The sequence below is a fragment of the Bos taurus genome, chromosome 17 (genome assembly GCF_002263795.3).
Source record: "Bos taurus isolate L1 Dominette 01449 registration number 42190680 breed Hereford chromosome 17, ARS-UCD2.0, whole genome shotgun sequence".
NCBI classification, from domain to species: Eukaryota; Metazoa; Chordata; class Mammalia; order Artiodactyla; family Bovidae; genus Bos; species Bos taurus.
In genome coordinates this window covers 65,544,303-65,564,714 of record NC_037344.1, presented here as the reverse complement: position 1 = coordinate 65,564,714, position 20,412 = coordinate 65,544,303, and the positions used below count along the sequence as shown (strand labels likewise).

Genomic DNA, 20,412 nt, shown 5'->3' with positions numbered 1-20,412 from the left:
CGTGGCGGTAGTGACCCTGTGTGACCGACTGAGAAGAGGGGAAATAGCTTTCATGCTGCTCTCTGGAAGCTTCCGGGGAGCCGCCAGGCCACAAGGAGGCCCAAAGAGGCCGCTGGGAGAGCCCAGAGCTCTGAGAAGCAGAAAGAGAGAGGCGTCTGGCCTCCCAGCCACTCCACCCCTACTGTTTCTGCGTCACCACCTCTGACCGCAGCCCAGCCAAGCCCTCCTACACTGCAGACCCCTAGGAGCTTGGGGCGACGGTGAGACGAGACTTGAAGCCATGGGGCTTGGGGCTGATTTTTTCCGCAGCACGGTCACCGGCCCAGTCACAGAGTTGGCACGTGCTAGAACCCTCACGTCCCTGAGCCCCAGTCTGTGTCACTCCTGACCACTCTGACCACTACCCTCACACAGTCCTTGGCCCCCAGAACCTTCATCAAAGCTGTGGAAAGAGCACTTGACTGAGTCCGGAACTGGACTTCAGCTCTGAAGCTGCCGTTCACTAGCACTGAGAGGTCACCATGTGCCCTAAAGCAAGGAGCCACACCCGCTGGAGGCTTGAGTTCTCCACCCAGTATATGGGCCTCAGGATTGCCCCCACCCAACTCCGGCCCACCGTAGGGTCAGGCAGGCACTGCCGCAATGGAGACCACTGATAACGGAGTGCTCTGCAAAGAGAAATGCTGGGGCTTGTGGCACATCCCACGTGCCAGGTGGGATGCAGTCTTGTGACCAGTGATGGAGAAGGTGGATGGAGTTTTACCATTTTACAGGCACAGGTTAAATCACACAGGCTGGTTCCGCCCCCTGCAGGGCCCAGGATGTCCCTCCTTCCCACCTGCCTCCTTGTCAAGTGGGCTCCAGAGAACATCTGTTCGCTGCCATTCAACACCCACGGGGGCTGGCTGATTGTTCCATGGGCCACATTTTGCCAAAGGGAAGAAACTCGAGGTTGGATAAATGGTTCCCTGGTGGCTCCTGAGGGATGGTCTGGGCCATGAGTCTTGCTTAACAGCAAACCATCCCTGTGTCAAATCACCCGGGGTTTTCTGCCTGCCATGCCGAGGCGGCCCCCAGGGCCCCTCCCGCTGACTTCCCAAGGGCTCCATCAGGGACCGTGAGCCTGGGAGACAGAGGAGGAGGAGGCAGCGCAGAAAGACGGAGGGATGCGGCCTCTTGCTAACTGACTGGCTGAGCCGGGAGCCACCTGGCCTGTCCGTGGGAGGAGGCCCAGAGCCCCAGCATTTCTAGCACCTTGATCGTGGTTGAGACCCTAGACGGCTCTCCACCACCCTCTCTCCCTCTTAGGAGGATGTACAGGTGAGCCCTGGAACTTGGCCAAGGTCACACACAGCTAAATAGAGGCTGAGCTGAGATCTGAGCCCAGGACCAGCTGACTTTGAGCCACCCAGGGCCCTGCGCCGCCACATTCTGGGAACAGATGTTCTCTCTGACATTGCCCAGGGCACCGCTGGTGACAAGGTGACCCAGAGCCCCACAGCAGCCAGCCTCCTGAGGTCAAGAACACCATGTCATAGGGGCTGAAGGGACTGAGGAGGCAGTAGGGGAGGGCCACGGTGACAGCACCCTGCAGGCACTCAGGGGTCAGGGGAGGTTTAAAGGGACTCCCCCAAACGAGGAGGGTCAGATGAGCCCCCAGGAGTGTGCTGGGACTGGCTCCCTGGGGAGAAGCCAAACTGGGCAGGAACCATGAGAATGCAAGGACCACGTGGCTACCTGAGGGCCTGGGCCCCCATGGAGGGGACCAACCTGCCCACACGTGCTCAGTGGCCTCTTATGGGACCACTGGGCCTGGGAGCTGCTGCACAGGGCTTGTGGCTGGCACCTGTCATGAATGTGCCTTTGGTCTTTGCAGTTCCAGGCACACCCCTCCTAAAACCCTTGGAATCTCTGAAATGGTGATGGTCTTTTGTCTGCTAAGGAGACAAGCAGTGGCTGGGGGACCCTAGATGGTGTCAGGACAGGGGGTGATCACCCGAAAGACCCATGCATAACTAGAAACTGGGAACTTTCAGTGCCATTCCCTCCAGGGAGGAGAGAGAAGAGGCTGGAGATGGAGTGGATCGCCAAGGGCCAATGATTTAATCAATCACACCCATGTAATGAAACCTCCAGAAAATCCCTGACGAGGGAGCTCAGAGAGCTTCCAGGGTGCTGGGAGGCCCACACACCAGTGAGGATGGAAGCCCCTTCTTCTGCCGCCTGCCCCATGCGTCTCTTTCACATAGACGTTCCTGAGCTGTGTGCTTTATAGCAGATGCTGGTAAGTAAAGCACCCTCTTAACCTCTGTGAGCCATTCCAGCAAGTTATCAACCCAAGGAGGGGTCTGTGACCCGTGTCTGAAGTGGTATATGGTCTTGTGGGACTGAGCCCTTGACCTACACAAACTCCAGGTAGTGTCAGGAGTGGATTAAATTGTAGGACACCCAGCTGGTGTCCAGAGAATCAGAGGATTGCCTGATGTGAGTAAAAGCCCACACCTTTGGTGTCAGAATTGTCACGAGTAAAAACAGCTCAGGGTGCCCCAGAGAAGACCTAGGACCTGAGAAGACAGAGGTCACGGCACATGGGGCCAGGGAGGCAGTGGATGTGGCCCCAGAGGCTGGGCTCAGCGCCTGGACAGACTGGGTCCAAATCCCAGCTCTGGCTTTAGCTGCATGCCCCAGGGGATGAGGATGAACCTCTCTGGCAGGCCTCGGTCTCCTCATCTGTAAGATGGGTATCTTACAGTTCTTGCTCCTCCTAGGCTGCTCCAAGGTTGTGCAGCGACCTCACGTCTGTAAGCATGCGGCCTGGGAAAACAGGTCAGTTCTTCAGCAAGGGATGACCCAACCAGCCTATGCAAAGTCTAGGGCAGGGGAGTGGTCGTGGCAGGCAGACCTCATTCTGGACATACCAGCTGTCGGATGCCAGGTGAACTACACTCCTCCTCTTACAAAGCTCCTCACTGTGAGCCAAGTCCTGTGCTCTCAGCACTGGCCCTGACTCATTTAACCCTCACAGCAAGCCTGCAAGGTGGCTGCCATCACTACCCCATTTTACTGGGGAGGAAACTGAGGTTCAGAGGAGCCAAGCCAGGAGGCTGACGCTTTCCCACTGCACTATCTTTCCGTACCGGGTTATTAAATGAACCAAATCATATCAAAAGTCGCAAGAGGTACAGGCACTTGTGAAAGCAGCAAACGCTAAAGTATTAGTGGTAGTTGTCATTACCGCCATCATAGTTCAAAAATCCCGAGTCCACTTATAAGGCCTGAAATCTCCCCACAGGGACAGATATGGTTTTTAAAAACAGAATCAGGACTTTCAAAACAAGTTAAGGAAGTCAGGCATGCTGGGAGGAGAGCATCGTTTTAATGGGGGGAGAAAAAACCTGATTAATGGAAATGATTCTTAATATATTTCAAAATGATCTGTTATGACACAAAGTCAAGACATTTATATACGACTTTGAAATTCTTAATAGCTGATTTCAGAGCAACCTATTATGAAATCTTCCAAAGCAGAATATATTGTAAGTAAATCACCAGACAGGCCTCCCAGGCAGACTGACGGCAGCTCCTCTTAAAATAATTTATAAGGTGGGGTGGGGGAGGCTGGCAGGAGTTATTGCCATAATCATGTATTAATAAAATATTTATAAGTGACTCTTTCTTTTATTGTTACAGGTATGAGTCCCAAGCCCACATCAGAGGGGGTGCCCCGTGAGCCCCAGGGAGATAGAGTCAGGCATCAGACTTCTCTGGTGGCAGCTTAATAGACAGGGGGCTCCCTCAGCCTCTGTCCTGTGGCATCAGAGGCAGAGCGGGCTCCAGTGTGACAGAGGGACCCCTGTCTTGCCCTCTCCCGTGGCTTTGTTGAGTGCCGGGAGGGAGGGAGGGGGCCAGCCTGTCTGAGCTGAGTGCAGCCGAGAGGCCCATGGCTGTGACACCCTGGAGAATCGGCTAACCCAGGCTCAACAGCACAATCTGCTGAAGGATTGCCCTGAGCCGGAGTCATGAACGACCTGTCCACCAGCCCCGGGGCCTCACTCCGTATCTACCACCCCATACACGTCCCCGGTCTGTCACTGCAGGCACCTGTCTGTACCCCTCTGCTTTCCCGGCTATGGGAACATGCTCAGCTCAGGCACGGGGCAGGCTGGAGGGGCAGGGGTAACACGCCCTGGGAGCAGCCTTCAAGCAGGCAGAAGCAGGTGGTGGCAGTGGACCAACATCCTGGCTCCCTCGCCCCTTGGGAAACACACAGTGAGCAGACATGCTCTTCAGAGGTGTGGCTCCCTCGCCCCTTGGGAAACACACAGTGAAGACATGCTCTTCAGAGGTGTGGCTCCCTCGCCCCTTGGGAAACACACAGTGAAGACATGCTCTTCAGAGGTGTGGCTCCCTCGCCCCTTGGGAAACACACAGTGAAGACATGCTCTTCAGAGGTGTGGCTCCCTCGCCCCTTGGGAAACACACAGTGAAGACATGCTCTTCAGAGGTGTGGCTCCCTCGCCCTTTGGGAAACACACAGTGAAGACATGCTCTTCAGAGGTGTGGCTCCCTCGCCCCTTGGGAAACACACAGTGAAGACATGCTCTTCAGAGGTGTGGCTCCCTCGCCCCTTGGGAAACACACAGTGAGCAGACATGCTCTTCAGAGGTGTGGCTCCCTCGCCCCTTGGGAAACACACAGTGAAGACATGCTCTTCAGAGGTGTCTCCAGAGGTCCCCAGAGACAGTGGTCCCTCACTTCCCAGAGTTAGTCCACTTGGGATTTTATTTTTATTCATTTATAAAAATGTTTTAAATGTTTATTTGGTTGCCCTGGCTCCTAGTTATGGCACGAGCGATCCTCGATCTTCATTGCAGCATGCAGGATCTTTGGTTGCAGCATTTGGGGTCTTTAGTAGAGGCATGATGGGTCTTTTAGTTGGGACATGCAGGATTTAGTTCCCTGAGGCAGAGACTGAACCCAGACACCCTGCCTTAGGAGCTTGGAGTCTTAGCCACTGGACCACCAGGGAAGTCCCTAATTCACACCTTAACTCCCCAGCGTCACCCACCTTTCCTTCCCTCACTCCCCTCTTGGTTCTTCCTGATATCCCCTCCCCCCAAAGTTACAAGCACTCAAATCTTCGTCTCAGAGTCTGCCTCAGGATAGCCCAGTTTAATACAGCTTTCTCTTCCTTATTGTATTCAATCCTCACACCAACCCGTCTTAGCCCATTGAAAGAGAAGCATCTGAAGCTTGGAGAAGTTTGCTTTTTAACTCACATCTGCCTCGCTCCAGAGCCCATACCCTGGGGTTTAGTGCACCTGGACCTTCGGAGCCTCAGTCTTCCGTTCTGTAAAACAGGTCTGTTTCCTTCCACACGCCCTTCAACCTACAGATGCCTGTGCCCCAACTCTAAATCTTCAACAGCTCTTCTGGTCTGAACTGTGCAGTGGCGTCCCTAATCCCAATCTGTTTACAAAGCTGTCTGATTTACAAACAATCAGGATGTAGAGCATGCCCCACGGCTGATTTTTGGAAAAAGCAAGTGGCCTTTGTTTTTTCCACGTGTGTATAGTCAGGCATGCCTGCCCTTGGCCTGGACCAACTGTGGAATTGCCACCTTACCTATTTCTGACTCAGCATAACCCCTAGAAATGTCCAAAATCAAATCAGCGCAGCAGTACATGAGGCTCAAGAGTATGATAATCAAAAGGACAGGCCACAGGGCCCAGGGGGATGGCGATGGAGGAACCACGTGCCGCCATGTTCCAAAGAAGCCACTCTCTAGAGGAAGGCAGCGGACTTCTTTGGAACATGGCGGCACATGGTTTTATCGATGGAGCGGACAAGGGAGCGCCTCGGGAGGATTCTAAGCAGGGAACAGCACCACATCTGTGCTCTAGAAAGGAGCCCGGTGCTCACAACAAGTGGGGAGCGAAGGCATGGGCGATGAGGCTACTGTGATAACCCGGGGAAAAAAGACCGTCAAACTCTTAGTCTAAGGTGATAACAGTAAGAATAGAGAAGTCAGGACAGGAATGCTGTCACCGGGGTATCTACAGGGAAAGGGGAACGACTGGAGGGGCAGGCAAAGTCAGAACCCCTTGGGGAGACCAGTGTGAAGGAGGACAGCCGGCACACAGGCAGCTCAGGACGGGAGCGATTCTGGGAGAAGGAGGGCAGCTGGGATGGCTCAGCACACACAGCAGGAGCCTCTCCCAGATGTCCTGACAGAAAGACATCACCTTCAGTGCGTGGACCCAGCCTTCTCTCACCTGTTCCAGGGCGCCTCTCTGCAGCACAGTGGCTACTAGCTACGTGTGGCTATGTAAATGTATGTTAATTAGAATTTAATGCAGTGAAAACATTCCTCAGTTACACCAGCTACAGGTCAAATGCTCGAGGGCCACAAGCAGCGAGCGGCCCCCCTACTGGAAAGAAGAGCTCCCAGGCATCGCAGAAGTCCCACTGGACACTGCTGGGCTCTGAGGCTTGCTTGAAAATCAGCTCCGCTTCCTTCCCAGCAGGCCTGCTTCTGTAGCCAAGCAGAGAGCAGCCCCAGAGATATAGAAGACGACACGCTGACGCCGTCCCACCTCACAGGCAGAAGGGCCTTGTCAGGCACCCGTCAGTGGAGACGCCGGCAGTCCAGGCGAGCTCGGCTGGGAAGCACGTACCTTTGCAGGCCCCCGCCGCGCCCAGGTGGTAGATGGCTGCCAGCACCCGCCAAATGGCCCTCTGCTCGCCGTCTGAAATGCCCAGCATCTCCATGGCGCCCTGGAGCTGGGCGAAGGCAGCCGCTGCCCTCTGCTTGTCTTCAGGCTGAGAACAAGGGGAGAGAGGGAGACAAGCAGACCGTCACGGTGGAGGAAACGCAAGCTCACAGCGGGAAGCGGGCTCGGTCTCAGGGGACTGTGTGGACATTTTATGACCACAGTAAATTACCCATGATTAGCTGGGGAGTACCGACACACGAACTCAGCGTGCTGGGAAAGTTATAAAAATCACTTCTGTCTGACTTCGGATAGCGTGTGATTTTTATTCGTTCATGTGCTCATTCAATACGATTTACTGAGGCTCTGCACTGTGCTGGACTCTGGGGAGGCAGAGATGAGCGAAACCCAGAACCTGACTCTGAGGACCTTTCAAGGTAGAAGTGGAAAGAGATGTAAAAACAACTAAGTGTGAGACAGGGATCTCAGAGGAGGGCCAGTCTGATTAATCCTGCCCAAGAGAGTCAAAGAGACTGTCGCAGAAGATGAGACAAAGTTGTGAATGAAATCTGAATGGCAAATAGGCAGAGCTGACCAATTTGATAGAACAGAGGCCTGGTGGGCGGGGGGACAAGGAGAACAAAGGAGGTCTCTGGAGAGAACAGGCAGTCACCTGGACATGGCCAGGGAAGCAGGGATTTCTGGAGTGGGGCAGACAGAGGAGGGGGTAGAGGCACGCATGAGAAGCTGGCTGGTGCCAACAGGGAAGGCCTCAAACCCCATGTTTAAGGGCACACGCTTAAAACTCCAGCCACGATAGACAAAAATACACCCATGTTTCCATTCCTGGACCCGAAGCAGACATCACCAATCAATGAAGATCCCACAGGAAGTCCAGACTCTCTTCAGGACACTCCCTCTTGCAGCCCCCACTAACTGACCTGCCTCAGCAACTGAGATAGATCCTGTCTGCCATCCCCAGGGCAAGCGGTGGGCAACCACTAGAGATTTTTCAGCAGGAGGGGAGAGAAAACGGTATGATCAGATGTTTATGGGTTGCAGAGTATCGCTTTTTCTTTCCCAGATTTACAATCCCAATTATGTCTGATTGAATATTAAAATCAATCTGAAACTCCTGCACACAGACACAGCATCTGGCCAAGGAGACTCAACCCCTGAAGCCTGCTGGGTAGAGAGGAAGTGAGCTGACGATGAGAATTCTTTTGTAGATAATCCTCCAGCAGATAACGAGGAACTAATGTGCACCTGGCCTGCTCACAGAGCTTGGGTGATGAACCGTAAGCTGTCAAAGCTGGCAAGTCCTTGGATCTTAGGGATTCAGAGAGGGGACAACGTTTGCCCCAAGTCACACAGCAAATTAGTACCAGATTCAGGGTAAAAATCAGGTTTTTCTGACTCCCCGCCCAGGCCACTTGTCCCCTCCACTCAAGCCACTTCTAACTGGGAAAGAAACCTGCCAAGGATCATCGACCAATTGAGACGACATCAAAGCGCACAATGACATTGAGGGATGTGCTGTAGGAATGTTTCAATTAACAGCAAAAGCATGTTCCACTGATCCATCATATTTCTGGGCCACCACAGGACCACAAAATCCCTAGCAACCAGGAACTCAACCTAGCAACCACAGCTGCTCCACTGGAGCAAACGGAGGAAGGGAAGGCATCTTACCAATGTGCTCTTGGTTATTTATGAGATTTCAAAGTAGCAGAGAAAGGACACCAAAAGGACAGTGGCGACACATTTATTATAGCTCCCACTGTCAGCCATGAGCATTTGACTTTCAATTAGAGGCAGACTCCATCATCTGCCACTTAGCTCACACGAACAGAAAATTAGCAAACTTCCACTGCAGCTGGCATGCATCTTCTCCTCTGCTCCCCGCCTCCCTCAGGGGCGGAGGGCTGAATGTATGCGCTTCTGATCTGAGACAGCTAGGATCAGGAGGAGGCTGACTGCTCCCTCAGCTTCCAGGGAGCCAGACACCTCTGCACAATACCCTAACAAAGAGCCAGTCCTTCCTCAAAATCAAGGAAACAGAAATCAGGCAGGGTGGTGCAGTAGACCAACTCACAGCTGGAACATCTACCAAGAGGAGGCCGGATAAAGAGCGGGTGGTCCAGGCAGGGCGTAGTGGTGGAGCACCACACAGCCATGAGAAAGATCGCATCACTGATCATGCGAGCACGTGTGTGAACCCCACATGAGTCAGAGGAGCCACATACAAAACACCACGCCACATGTGATTCTGTTCATGTGAAAGCCAAAAGCGGGCAGCACAGCCCTCTGGGAAGAGAAGTCAGGAGGATGACGTGGGTGGGACGGATGGTTCTGATCAAGTGGGGGCTCCAGGGAGCCTTTGCTGGAATGAGAAATGTTCTAGATGGTGATCTAGGGTGGGGTTGCAGCTGTGTGTAAGGATATAACCATTGCTGAGTGGTACACTGAAAATTAGTGCTTTTGTACACTTGACTATACTGGCGCACATGGACAGAAAAAAATCAGTAAAAAAAATAAAAGCCAACTTAGAAGGTGCCCAGGGTTTGTCCAAGGCAATCAGACTCAAGGTCAACCCAAGATGGCGGGTCACTTAGAAGAATAAAATCCAAGATGTTCTCTGAACATTCAACCAGGCTATGCTGAGAGCACCGGGAGGTTCTTACCATGTAGAGCCCATACCCGGACCTGGGAGCGGACAGAACTGCACATGCCCCCAGCTCTGTGCCCCCAGAAGTGTGACAGCACAATCTCTTGCCCCTGCATTGGAGGCTGAATTTCCACCATGTAGATGGAAAAAACTGCCAACCCTGCTCCTAGGTCACTGTGAGGACTAAATGAGGACATGGGTAAAGCACCAGCATGGTGCCCAGCACACAGTGGTGCTCCATAAATGCCAGGCTCAAGGCCACGCCTTTGACCAGGCTGTCCAGCCTTCCAGGGACGCCTCCCCCACTGCTGTCCAGCAGCCCCAGCAGGCAGATAGCCGCGGCCTTGTCCTGGGGGGGCTCCCGGTCCAAGGAGCAGAGACATGCAGACACCGACAGCACAGGCTGGGCGCTGGGCCTGGGGAGAGGCGCAGAGCTGACATTGGGAAGAAGTGGTGAACAGAGCAAACAGAATCAGCTCGGAGAAGTGGGTGCTGGGTGGGGAGGCAGGGTGTCCTAGTGGAAGGGCACGGTGGAGGACAGGGCACGCTGGGCGCCGAGTACCCCGAAGATGGACGTGCAGGCCTCTCTCACGGGGCCCGTGGCAGCGGAGACCCGGGGTCTGCAGCCGGGCGCTGCTCTCTGAGGGAGGGAGTGCCCCTGGGGGCCTGCAACTTGGTTCCCTGGGGACAAGCACCGGGTGGAGCCCGGGTCCCACTCTGCTTCACGGGGGTGTACACCGCATGCCCTCCTCCAGGGCCAGGGTGGGCTCCCCCGTGTCTCCACAGCCCACCAACCCAGGAGGGTCCCACCCCTCCACCCCTGGATCTGGAGCAGCTCTGGAGGGAAACACTGAACACAGCCTCGCTTCATCTGCAAAAGAAACACCGGTGCCTGAACAGGGGTGAACCTGAGGGAGACCGCCGCGAGGGCAGGACAGGCCCGTCCAGCCAGGACTCCGGGCATCTCCACACTGCCGGGTCTGCATCCTCTCCAGGTGCCGAAAGCGCATGGAAGGAGGGAGAGAAGGGCTGCCCTAGGGGCTTTTCCCTGCCAGGCAGCCTCAGTCTCTCCAACTGTCGGACGAGGAAACTGACGCTCAGAGAAGGTGAGACATGTGCCCGAGGCCACGTGGTGAGGACGGGCAGAGTCACCACACCCTAGATTCTCTACTGAGCCCCAACCCTAGGAGCAGACCCAGGAGCTGGGTGCCGCCTTACCCACTCCACAGGGGAGAAACTGAAGCTGACAGAGGAGAAGTGACCCAGGGGTGCACAGCAGGTCACATCCCAGAACACACACGGCCTTCAGCTAGGCACAGGTCTGAGGCGATGTCATGGGACACACAAGTGCCAGTTTGGAGTCAGGCCAACCTGGATTCAACGGGCATGAATTTGAGCAAACTCCGGGAGATAGTGAAGGACAGGGAAGCCTGGCACATCGCAGTCCCTGGGGTTGCACAGTCAGACAGGATTCTGACTGAACAACAATGATGACGACCTGGATTCCAGTCCTGCCTCTGCCACTTAAAAGCTGTGTGCCCTCGGGCAAGTAGCTTCACCTCTCTGAGTCTGGTTACTCCTTCTGAAAAACAGACGTGATCATAATCCCTTGTGTCAAAGGGGCCTTACGAGGATTAAGTAAGAGAAAGCTCCGGGCAGAGCCCCTGGCAGGAGCACCACAGTCCCCAACCTTCTGTCTGGAGCACATTCCTCCACAGTTGATGCCTGGGTCATAAAAAATCAATGTGCCTCGGGCCGAAGCCTGGCTGCTGACAGCCAGAAGCAAACTGCTGGGAGGCAAGGATTATTACTATTATTATGATGATGATGACCACTGCTGCCGGTGCTTATTTTTTAAAAAATCAGCCTAGGTTGTGGAAAAATAAATTACAGAGAAGAAGAAAATAATATGAAAGCTTTGTGATTTCAAATGTGTCCTGGTGCCCCAGCAGATTTCAAACAAGTTCCATTTCGGAGCTGAGATGTGGCGGGCGGTGGTGGGGGCGGGGTGGGGTGGGTGGTGCTGCACGGGCCCCGGAGGGGAAGCTGGCATTCTGTGAGCAGAGGCAGCCCCAGAGGGCCGCTCCCCTGCCCTGCTCCAGCTGACAGCCCCCCATCTCACACACTCACCCTGCGCTCTACTGCCTGCCTGCCTCTCCCCCACCGTCACCTCTGCATCAAGGGCTTAGGAACGCTGGCCTCCCTGCGCCTGACTCACTTCTCTCTCTCAGCACAAGATCAGCTCATGCTCACCCCCTCCAGGCAGCCTTCTCTGATATGACTTCAATCCTCCAGGACTGCCCGTGCAACATTCAGGACACAAGTTAAAAAAAAAAAAAAATCAATGTTTGTCTGAAACTCTAATTTAATTGGGCACCCTATAATGTTCGCAGTTTTTGTGAGTATAATTGACCAATGAGCACGGTCTGTTTTTAGGTGTGCAATGTGAGGATGTGGTGCATGTACACGTGGTGAAGTAACTGCCACAATGAAGTGAATGCCTGCCTCCATCACCGCACAATCACCACTTCCTGGTGTGCGGTGAGATCACTGAAGATCTACCCTCCCAGGACACTTTAAGTGTACAGTAAGTACAGTGTTAATAACTAAATCACCACCGTCCTACACCAGGTACAAGATGAGCACGTGCAGGCATCCTGCATTTCTATTTGCTGACTCTGGTGACTTTAGGGGCTTCAGGGTGACGCAGCAGCTCTCACTCCTGGGGGCATCTCCTGAGCACTGAACTCCTTTACTGAGATGATACCTGGACAGCCCAATCCCAGAAAATGAGCCCAGGCTTGTATCAAAGACCAACGAGCTTCCAGATTCTATTTTTGCTCTTAGAGAACAAAGAAAACATTCTCTCCGTACCTGCCAGGTAGTAGGACGAGAACAAAGAACTACCCTACAAGTCCCCACAGATCAATTGGTCTAAAAAAACAACCCCCAGAAACAGAGAAAAAAGAAAATCACTTCAAACGCCTCCTTGATATGGGTTCACACTGCGCCCATTCCTGTGCGCACACTGTGAACAAACAGGTCAGGCCGGGAAGATCATGGGGCCTGGCTGGAGCCCTTTTCGTCCTCAAAACCAAGAAAACAAACCACCACGCTCTTGCTGGTTCAAACGCATGCAACTGGCCCAAACTCCTTAGAGGAAGCCCAGCACTGGGGCAGCCACGCATCCTCTGCCATCCAGGGTAGGATCTGAGCTCCCCGCGCCCCCCAACCAGGGGGAGAAGGGGCCTGAATGAAGAACATACTGCAGGTCCCCTTGAGGCAGGGGCGGTGACAGCAAGGTGAGGCTGGGGGAGCCGCATCGCCCCACTCCATCTCACTCCACCCACTGTCGAAACTGACTTGCTGACAGTGGTTCTCAAAGTGGGGTCCCTGGACCCCCAGCTTCAGCATCACCTGGGGACTTGTGAGAAACAGACTCTTAGGTCCCAGCCCAGGCTTAGTTAATCAATAACTCTGTAGATAGTACCCAGCAGAGAGAGATGGACAGAGAGAGCCCAGCACGCCTTACTGAGGTGTAACTGACAGAAACCAACCACTCATCTTTAAGTACAACGTGACAGGATCTGACACACACACAAACGAAAGCATCAGTGCTAAAGAAGACGGACACGTCCCTCAGCCCCTAAAGTTCCCTTTCATATGACCCTCTTCCCCCTCTTCTGCCCTCACCCAATCCCAGGCAACCACTGACCTGCCTGCTGTCATGGCAGGTTCAGCTGCACTTTTCAGAGCTTCACGTAAATGAGATCATACCGCTGTACTCTTTCATCCGAGATTTTTCACTCCGCAGTTATTTGGATCAGTACTTCATTATTGAGGAGCATACTGGCTTTATGGATATTCCACAGTGAACTCACCCATTCACCCGTTAATAGATATTTTGGATAGTTTCTGGGTTTTGGCTATCACAAATAAAACTGCTAACGCACTCATGTGAAGAAGTGGATGTGCATGACCATTTTCCCGCATAAACACCTGGGGGTAGACTGGCACACCGCGTGCAAGGTGTGTGCTGAACCTTGTAAGAGATGGTTTGCCAAGATGGTAAGAGCCCATCTTCCACTCCCACCTGCACGGTTATGAGAGCTCCAGTTACCCCCAATTCTCACCAGCACGGGTTATGCTCCATCTTTTCAAGTGCAGGCACTCTATGTATCATGCAGAGGTATTTCGTCGTGGTTTTAAAGTCCTTTAATGACTAACGTATATTGTACGTGCTTATCTGCCATCTACGTAATCTTCTTTGGTAAAACTATGTTGAAATTCTTCTGCCCATCTTTTTTGTCAGGTTGTTTTATTTATGAGTTCTGAGAATCATTTATATATCCGGGATTCAGAGACTTCATCATATATGTGATCTGCAAGTATTTCCTCCCAGTCTGTGGCTTGTATTTTCATATTAACAGTGACACTCAAAGAGCAAAAGTTCTTAATTTCAATGAAGTCAGTTCATCGACTTGTTCTCTCAGGGGCTATACTTTTAATGTCACACCTATGAAGTCTCTGTTCAATGCAGTTACAGACATTTTCCTCCTGTTTTCTAAATTTTACAGCTTTAAGTTTTACATTTAGGCCCAGGATCCACATGGTTAATTTTTCTATACGGTGTGAGTTCTTGTAGATTGACATTCTCTTTTTTTTGCATGAGGATGCCCAATTATTCCAGCACCCTTTGTTTCTCCAACATGTATATTTGGAAAAAAAGCTTTGGAATAGAAATGATCACTCCCCTCCACCTGGTGAACTAACTACTCATCCTTCAAAACCCAGCTCACATGCCCGCTTGGCTAAGAAGCCTTCCCTGACTGAGGCCAAGTAGCTTTCAACTATTCTCTGTTACAGGGAATCTTGTACAGACTCTGGAATATTCTTATCTCCCATGCCTGCATTAATTCCCAAGTTGCTCTCTCCTGACCGAGTGAAAATTCACAGATGAGGACCATAATCCCGGCGTTTAGCACAGGCATGACACGGGGAGTGACGGCAGGCGTGTGGGGGTGGGAGGGAACTCAAAATAACGTTTAAAATATGAAACAGTAAATAAAACAAGTGAATAATCTTCTTTCTTAAACAACTGAATACCACCTCTCCAGGCCCTGGTCATAGGCCCCATCTTCCAGGAAGCCATCTCTGACTGCCCCTTTCCACACTGAACACTATTGACAATATTTCCTATGAGAACCACCTCTAACTGATGTAACCCAAGCCCAGGGCTAGGTGCTTTATGCACATCCTTTCCTTTAATCTTCACAACAGATCCATGAGGAGATACCACTTCCATCATCATTTACCAAAGAGGAGACAGATGTCCAGAGAGGCTAGGGCCCATGCCTGAGGTCATACATCCAGTAAGTGTCAGAGTCGGGGTTTGAATCTAGACAGCCTGTCCCAGAGCCCACACTCTTACCTCTACACGGATCATCTCTTGGTTCCTGTTATTTGTGCAAGACTCATTTCCCCGACAAGCCCAGGCCCCACAAAGGCAGTCCTATCTCCCCCATGTGACCAGCTCTGGCCAAGTCTGCACCCCAGTGGCAGAGGGACCCCTCGCTCATGGGGACACAAGACCACTCACACCCAGAGGGCCTCCTCCTTACCTTAGGCCACAGGCCCATGCCAAAGGAGCTGCTGTCCGCCATCTGGTGCAGGTACAGGTCTGTCCTGGAAACAGAAGGGACCGGAAGTAAAGGAGGACCCGCCCACACTGGTGGTCTGGGAGAGCAGGCGGTCATCATGGCATGGGGCTCCATACAATGCCCCAGGTGGCCCCAGAGCTGGCCTAGGGCCCCGGCCCCACTGCCCAAATATTCCTCACTTGCTGCCCTCACTGGGCCCTTCCTAAGGAAAGGCCTTCCAAAAGCTTTCTTACTCCTTAGTTACCCTGCTCTGAGAACTGAGAGCTTCCTCTCTCATCTCTCTGAAGGGTACAAGTGTCCCTCTGGCCTTATCAGGAGGCTCAGGACAGGTGGAGCCGCTCCCTCAACTCGGGGAGGAAGGCAGGAGACAAATAATGGGGACACAGAGGCAAACCTGGCCTGGGGTAAGCAACCCCTCAAGCCTCATGGGAGCTTTGCTCCTTCTCTCTACAGATGAGGAAACCGAGGCTCAGAGACAGGGAGCCACGTGCCTAAGGACGCCCAGGAGTCAGGGAGGGGCAGGAAGGACTCCCCGGGCCACCTCCCTCAGGAGGCCGTCTGAGATGAGGCTCCTGGCTTCTCAGGGGCTATCCCACCTGGGGCCTCCTTGCCCTGAGGTACCTCAGGCGCAGCCAGGGCTCTCTCAGAGTTGAGGAACTTCTGCAAGGTTGGGGTCTGCTATTCCTCGCCCACCTCCCATGCTCCTGTCAGAGCCTGGACCGAAATACCAGCACCAGAGTAGACATCCTCCACACCCCAGCATGGATAAAGAGCCGTACGCGAACTATCTCACTTAATCCTACAAGGTCAGTCAAGGTACTGCTTCCACTTTACAGAGGAAGAAACCGCGGTTCAGAGCAGATGGCACCTGGCGAGGTTCCCCAGCCTGGGAGCAGTCCCAGGCAGCTGGAATCAGAGGCCAGGTTCCTTACCACTGGGCTCCGCTCGGCTCTGGGCAGAGCTGGGGCCGGACCCCAGGAGAGCCAACACCCTCTGTCTCACTGGCTTCGGCTGGCCCCATCCAGCCCAGTCACTCACCTGAGATCCAGGTCCAACCCAGCTAGCATCTGGGAGAAAACCTCGAAATTGCCTTCCCCTTCTGGCTGCCGGGCCACGCGGCTCTTCTCCAAAAGCATCGTCTGCCGAGGAGAGGATAGACACCCGGTCACCACGGGGCCACTAGGCTGCCCCACCCAGAACCACTCAACTGTCTGAGGCAACATTTCAGGCCCCAACTTGGCTGGACACCTCCGAATTGGAACACCTAGGCCTTGGTCTTATTGATTCAGATTCCACGTAGGGAATTAACAAATGCTCTTTGATTAAGGAACTCATTCTGATTAAGGAATCCAAAGGTAATCACGATTAACATACATAAGAGCCACCCTCCAACATACTCTTATGTAACGGAAGCCTGTAATAACTCGACCAAAATGGTGATGAATGCGAGAATTTCAGGGCCAGTTCAGAAAGGGGATTTATTTGGCACCAGCGAGTCTGGATATTATCCCAGTTCCACATACAAACAACCCTTCTAATAACCTAATCCTATTTTCTGTTCAAATAGAATGTTTGCGGGGAGGAAGGGGAGGGGGTGGACGATTTTGGAGATGGGAACAAACAGGCCATGTGCTCGTCACACACGAGCTGCTGCAGAAGGCCGGAGAGCGTCTGTTTAATTTCAGCTTACACTTTTAAGACCCAACTAATGAGTGGCTGAATTATGTATTTACTCATGAATATTTCATCCCTGTGATACTCCAAGATGCAGACAGGCCAGTTCGCTCCGGGACGGGATGTGGGGGCACTGAACGAGGCGGGGAGAAGCTGGCCACGGCCTGGGGAGTGATGACCATTTAGACACATTCCAGGGTCCCAGCTGGGGGCATGGGCCCGGCTGAGTGGGGCTGGGGACCCTGCAGCTCTGGAGACTCCCTCCCTCTCCCACCCAGAGGCCTCACCTGGAGCTGGGCAGCCGTGACTCGGCCTGTGGCGTTAAAATCCAGTGACATCACCATGGCGAACCGAGTGGCACTGCGGCTGTGGCCGGTGGACACAGAGCCAAAGGCCCGGAGGACAGTGAAGGCTGCTCGAATCTTCTCCACTGTGGGGACATGGGTGGGGCGTCACCCGTGGCCCAGGCACTGCCACCCCCGCCTCTCACAGGACCCCATTCTGGCCCCAGGCCCCAGTGGGAGCACTACCACCTCCCCAGATCAGCTCTAAGCCACGCCCATTTCACTGCTGGGCTGGCCCTGTGCTGAGAGCAGAAGTGCAGGGGGGAGCAAGGCTGAGTCAGACAGATACACAGACCCGGATCGGTGCCGTCTGAGTGACAAGGGCTGCCCCCGGGCCTCCTAGACCTGGTGGAGTTTAGGAGGTGGGCAGGGCTCTCAGGGACTCCCCATCACAGCAGGTTTGAGGAGCCCTGCAGTCTTCCCACAACTATTTCCCAAGCTCCTCTCTGGGCCAGGTGCTGTGCCGGGTGCCTGGATACAGCCCAGCCTGACTCCCACCCTCCAACCCACACACACTTTCGGCAGACCTACATTCTGCAAGGGCCAAGACCGGTGCCTCTCCCGCTGGATGCCAGCTCCTAACCTGCGCCAGATGCAGAGCAGGTGCTCAATAAAGCACTGGCAGAACCCCGGGGAGAAGCAGGATAGTACCACGGTTAGGCAAGTTTGAATGCGGGATCTCCCTGTTGATAGCTACCTGGTTTGGAGCAAATTAACCTTCCTGTGTCTCAGACACCCCATCTATAAGATGGGTAAGTACCTACCTACCTCATGTGGTTGTCATGAAGACTAAAAGATTTAATAATGTAAAGTGCTTAGAACAGGCTCCAAAGGGGGTGCTGTTAGCATTATGTTTGCTATTATACGAAGAAAAGCAGTATCGCTTGGGCCATATATTCTCAGCAGGGTGAATACTGCCCTCAAGAGGGCAGACACTGATTCTTGAAGGTGCGGAAGTTTTCCTTTCTTATGTATAGAGCACAGATACACACACACACACACACACACACACACACACAGACCTAACTGCATAAACAGATCACAGTGAACCTCTGGCATTAAACTTTCATGGTGGGAGGTGATTAGCAGAAGTAACATCTAGAAAGCCGTCAAAGGGGCAACAGTAGCTTGAGAACTCTGGCCCAGGGGTAACAGCTCTGGAGCCAGCTTGCCTGGCTCTAAGTACTGGCACTAGGGTGTATGAGCCACGTGGTCTGGGCAAGCTGGTTAACCTCTCTGCGTCTTACTGGACTCCTCTATAAAATTCAAATAATAATGATATCTCCTTTACAGGCCTGTTTTAAATAATGAATAAGTTAACCTGTTTAGAATGGAGTCTGGCTCACGAGTCCTCAGCAAGCACTCACTACGATCACGACCAATACTGAATTACTGTTATCGATTGACACTCTCTCTGAGGCCCAGCTCACACATCATTTCCTCAGGGCAGCCGCCTGCCCCTCTGCCGTGAGCCCTGCTTCTCCCCACAACCCTGCTGCACCACCTCGTGGCACAGACGTGCCGCCGAGCCTCCCTTCTGGCCATCGGCTCCTCCTGAGCACAGGCCCTGCCCTGTCTTTACTCGCAGGTCCTCTGCACAGTCCAGCAGGCCGTGCACGGCACGGGGACCCCACGCCGAAGGGCACAGCATTTGTATCACACACTCACAGGCTTGCAAAGTTATTAGGATGCTGGCCCAGGACACGGCCGTCAGTGTTTGGTTCTAACAATGACTGAGTGTTGATGACTGACCTGCAGATGGCAGTGGGTGTCTGGAGGGAGGAGACCTAGCTTCTAATTCACACAGAAGCATCTTAGCAGACCAGAGGTGGCCCTGCCTGGAAGGCAGCACAGGGTGTGCACACACGCACCCAGTGAAGGCTGGCTGATTGGATGTAAGGAAGGGCCACCCAGTGCCTCCTCTGACTCTCCCTTCCCTCTTCCTACGCCTGCGCACCGCCCCGCCCCCCCCCCCCCCCCGCCATGTCCTGGCTGCATGTCACCTGGTGACCACTATACCTGAGACCCTGCCATCCACGCTGCCCGCCATCCCCACCAGGTGCTCCAGGACCTGCTCGCAGCAGGTGGTCTTGCCAGCACCGCTCCGGCCCAGGGTCACGATGCTCTGGTCTCTCCGCTGGCTCAGCAGAGCCCAGTACGCCCGCTGGGCCAGGGAGCTGATGTGGGCAGGCAGGCTGTCCCGGCGGTTCCTGGGCACCTGTGGGAAGATCACAGGCATCAGCCTTCCCACCAAGCCAGAGCCCAGGAAGCACTCTACGACCAGCACTGAGCCCAGATCCGCGTTCCTGCTCCCGTCCCACTCCAGACTTAACAGAGAAGCTGTGCGTTTTTCTGGGGAGAGCCCAGTGTGAAGGTCGAGTCCCACCACTGGGCCCCTGTGAGTCTATGCATAGTCTCGGCCCCTGAACTGAGCCTGGGCCTGCTCTGCAGCTAATGAGAGGCCTGAACCAGGGCTGCGTTAGCTCGTGGGGTTCATCTCGCTACTATGCAAATCACTGGATTGTTCCTGCCTGAACAAAGCAGCTGGATAAACGGCCCGACTGATTAGTGATGTCTGCCATGGAAACAGAATGGGGCCTGGGGAGATGGTGGTACGTGTCCTAAGTATTTGCCATAACAGATTTTGATGATACCTGAAGCTGCTTCCACTTCTTCGTTCATCCATCCACTCATTCTTCACTCAAAAACAAAACATTCATTGAACGTCTACTATATAGCAGGCACTGGGGGCACAACATTACTCAAAACAAATCAAGGAAACCTTTGCCCACCGTGGGCTTCCTGCTGGCACCGATGGAAAAGAATCTATCTTTTTTGCAGGAGATGTGGGTACAATCCTTGGGTCGGGAAGACTGCCTGGAGAAAGAAACGGCAACCCACTCCAATGTTCTTGCCTGGAGAATTTCATAGACAGAGGAGCCTGGTGGGCTGCAGTCCATGGGGTCGCAGAGAGTCAGATCAGACACGACTGAGCCACTGAGTATACACACACACTGCCAACTATGAGGAGATACCATTATACACCTGTTAGAATAGCTAAAAACAGGTTTTAAATTTTTTTTTTTGACACTTGCTGCCAGGTTCTGGCGAAGAGGCAGAAGGACTGGAGCTCCCCACAGCGCCGGTGGGAATGCTGTACGATCAGGCCTGTCTGGAGAGCAGTGTCGTGACTTCTTTCACGGCAAGATGTGCATCACACAACAGAGCAAACCCCACACCTAGGGATCTACCCATAACAAACGAACACCCGTTCTCACCAAAAAGCCCTCTCTGTCACTGACTACATTGACTACGTATTCAAAATCACACACACAAAAAAACCTAGAAACAAC

General features: G+C 53.5%; 1 protein-coding gene and 1 non-coding gene across 2 annotated transcripts in view; both read right to left on the bottom strand.

Moving 5' to 3' along the window:
* The window catches only part of MYO18B (myosin XVIIIB), a 232,613-nt gene that overhangs the window by 182,446 nt on the left and 29,755 nt on the right, over nucleotides 1–20,412 (bottom strand). The window contains 5 exon segments of the mRNA XM_059876421.1: nucleotides 6,678–6,822; nucleotides 15,003–15,066; nucleotides 16,080–16,180; nucleotides 17,003–17,145; nucleotides 19,079–19,277. Of these exon segments, the coding sequence (XP_059732404.1) occupies nucleotides 6,678–6,822; nucleotides 15,003–15,066; nucleotides 16,080–16,180; nucleotides 17,003–17,145; nucleotides 19,079–19,277 (652 nt within the window).
* On the bottom strand, nucleotides 5,750–5,828 carry MIR10020 (microRNA mir-10020). The gene has a single exon (NR_162190.1). It is a non-coding gene; the product is annotated as a microRNA mir-10020 (primary transcript).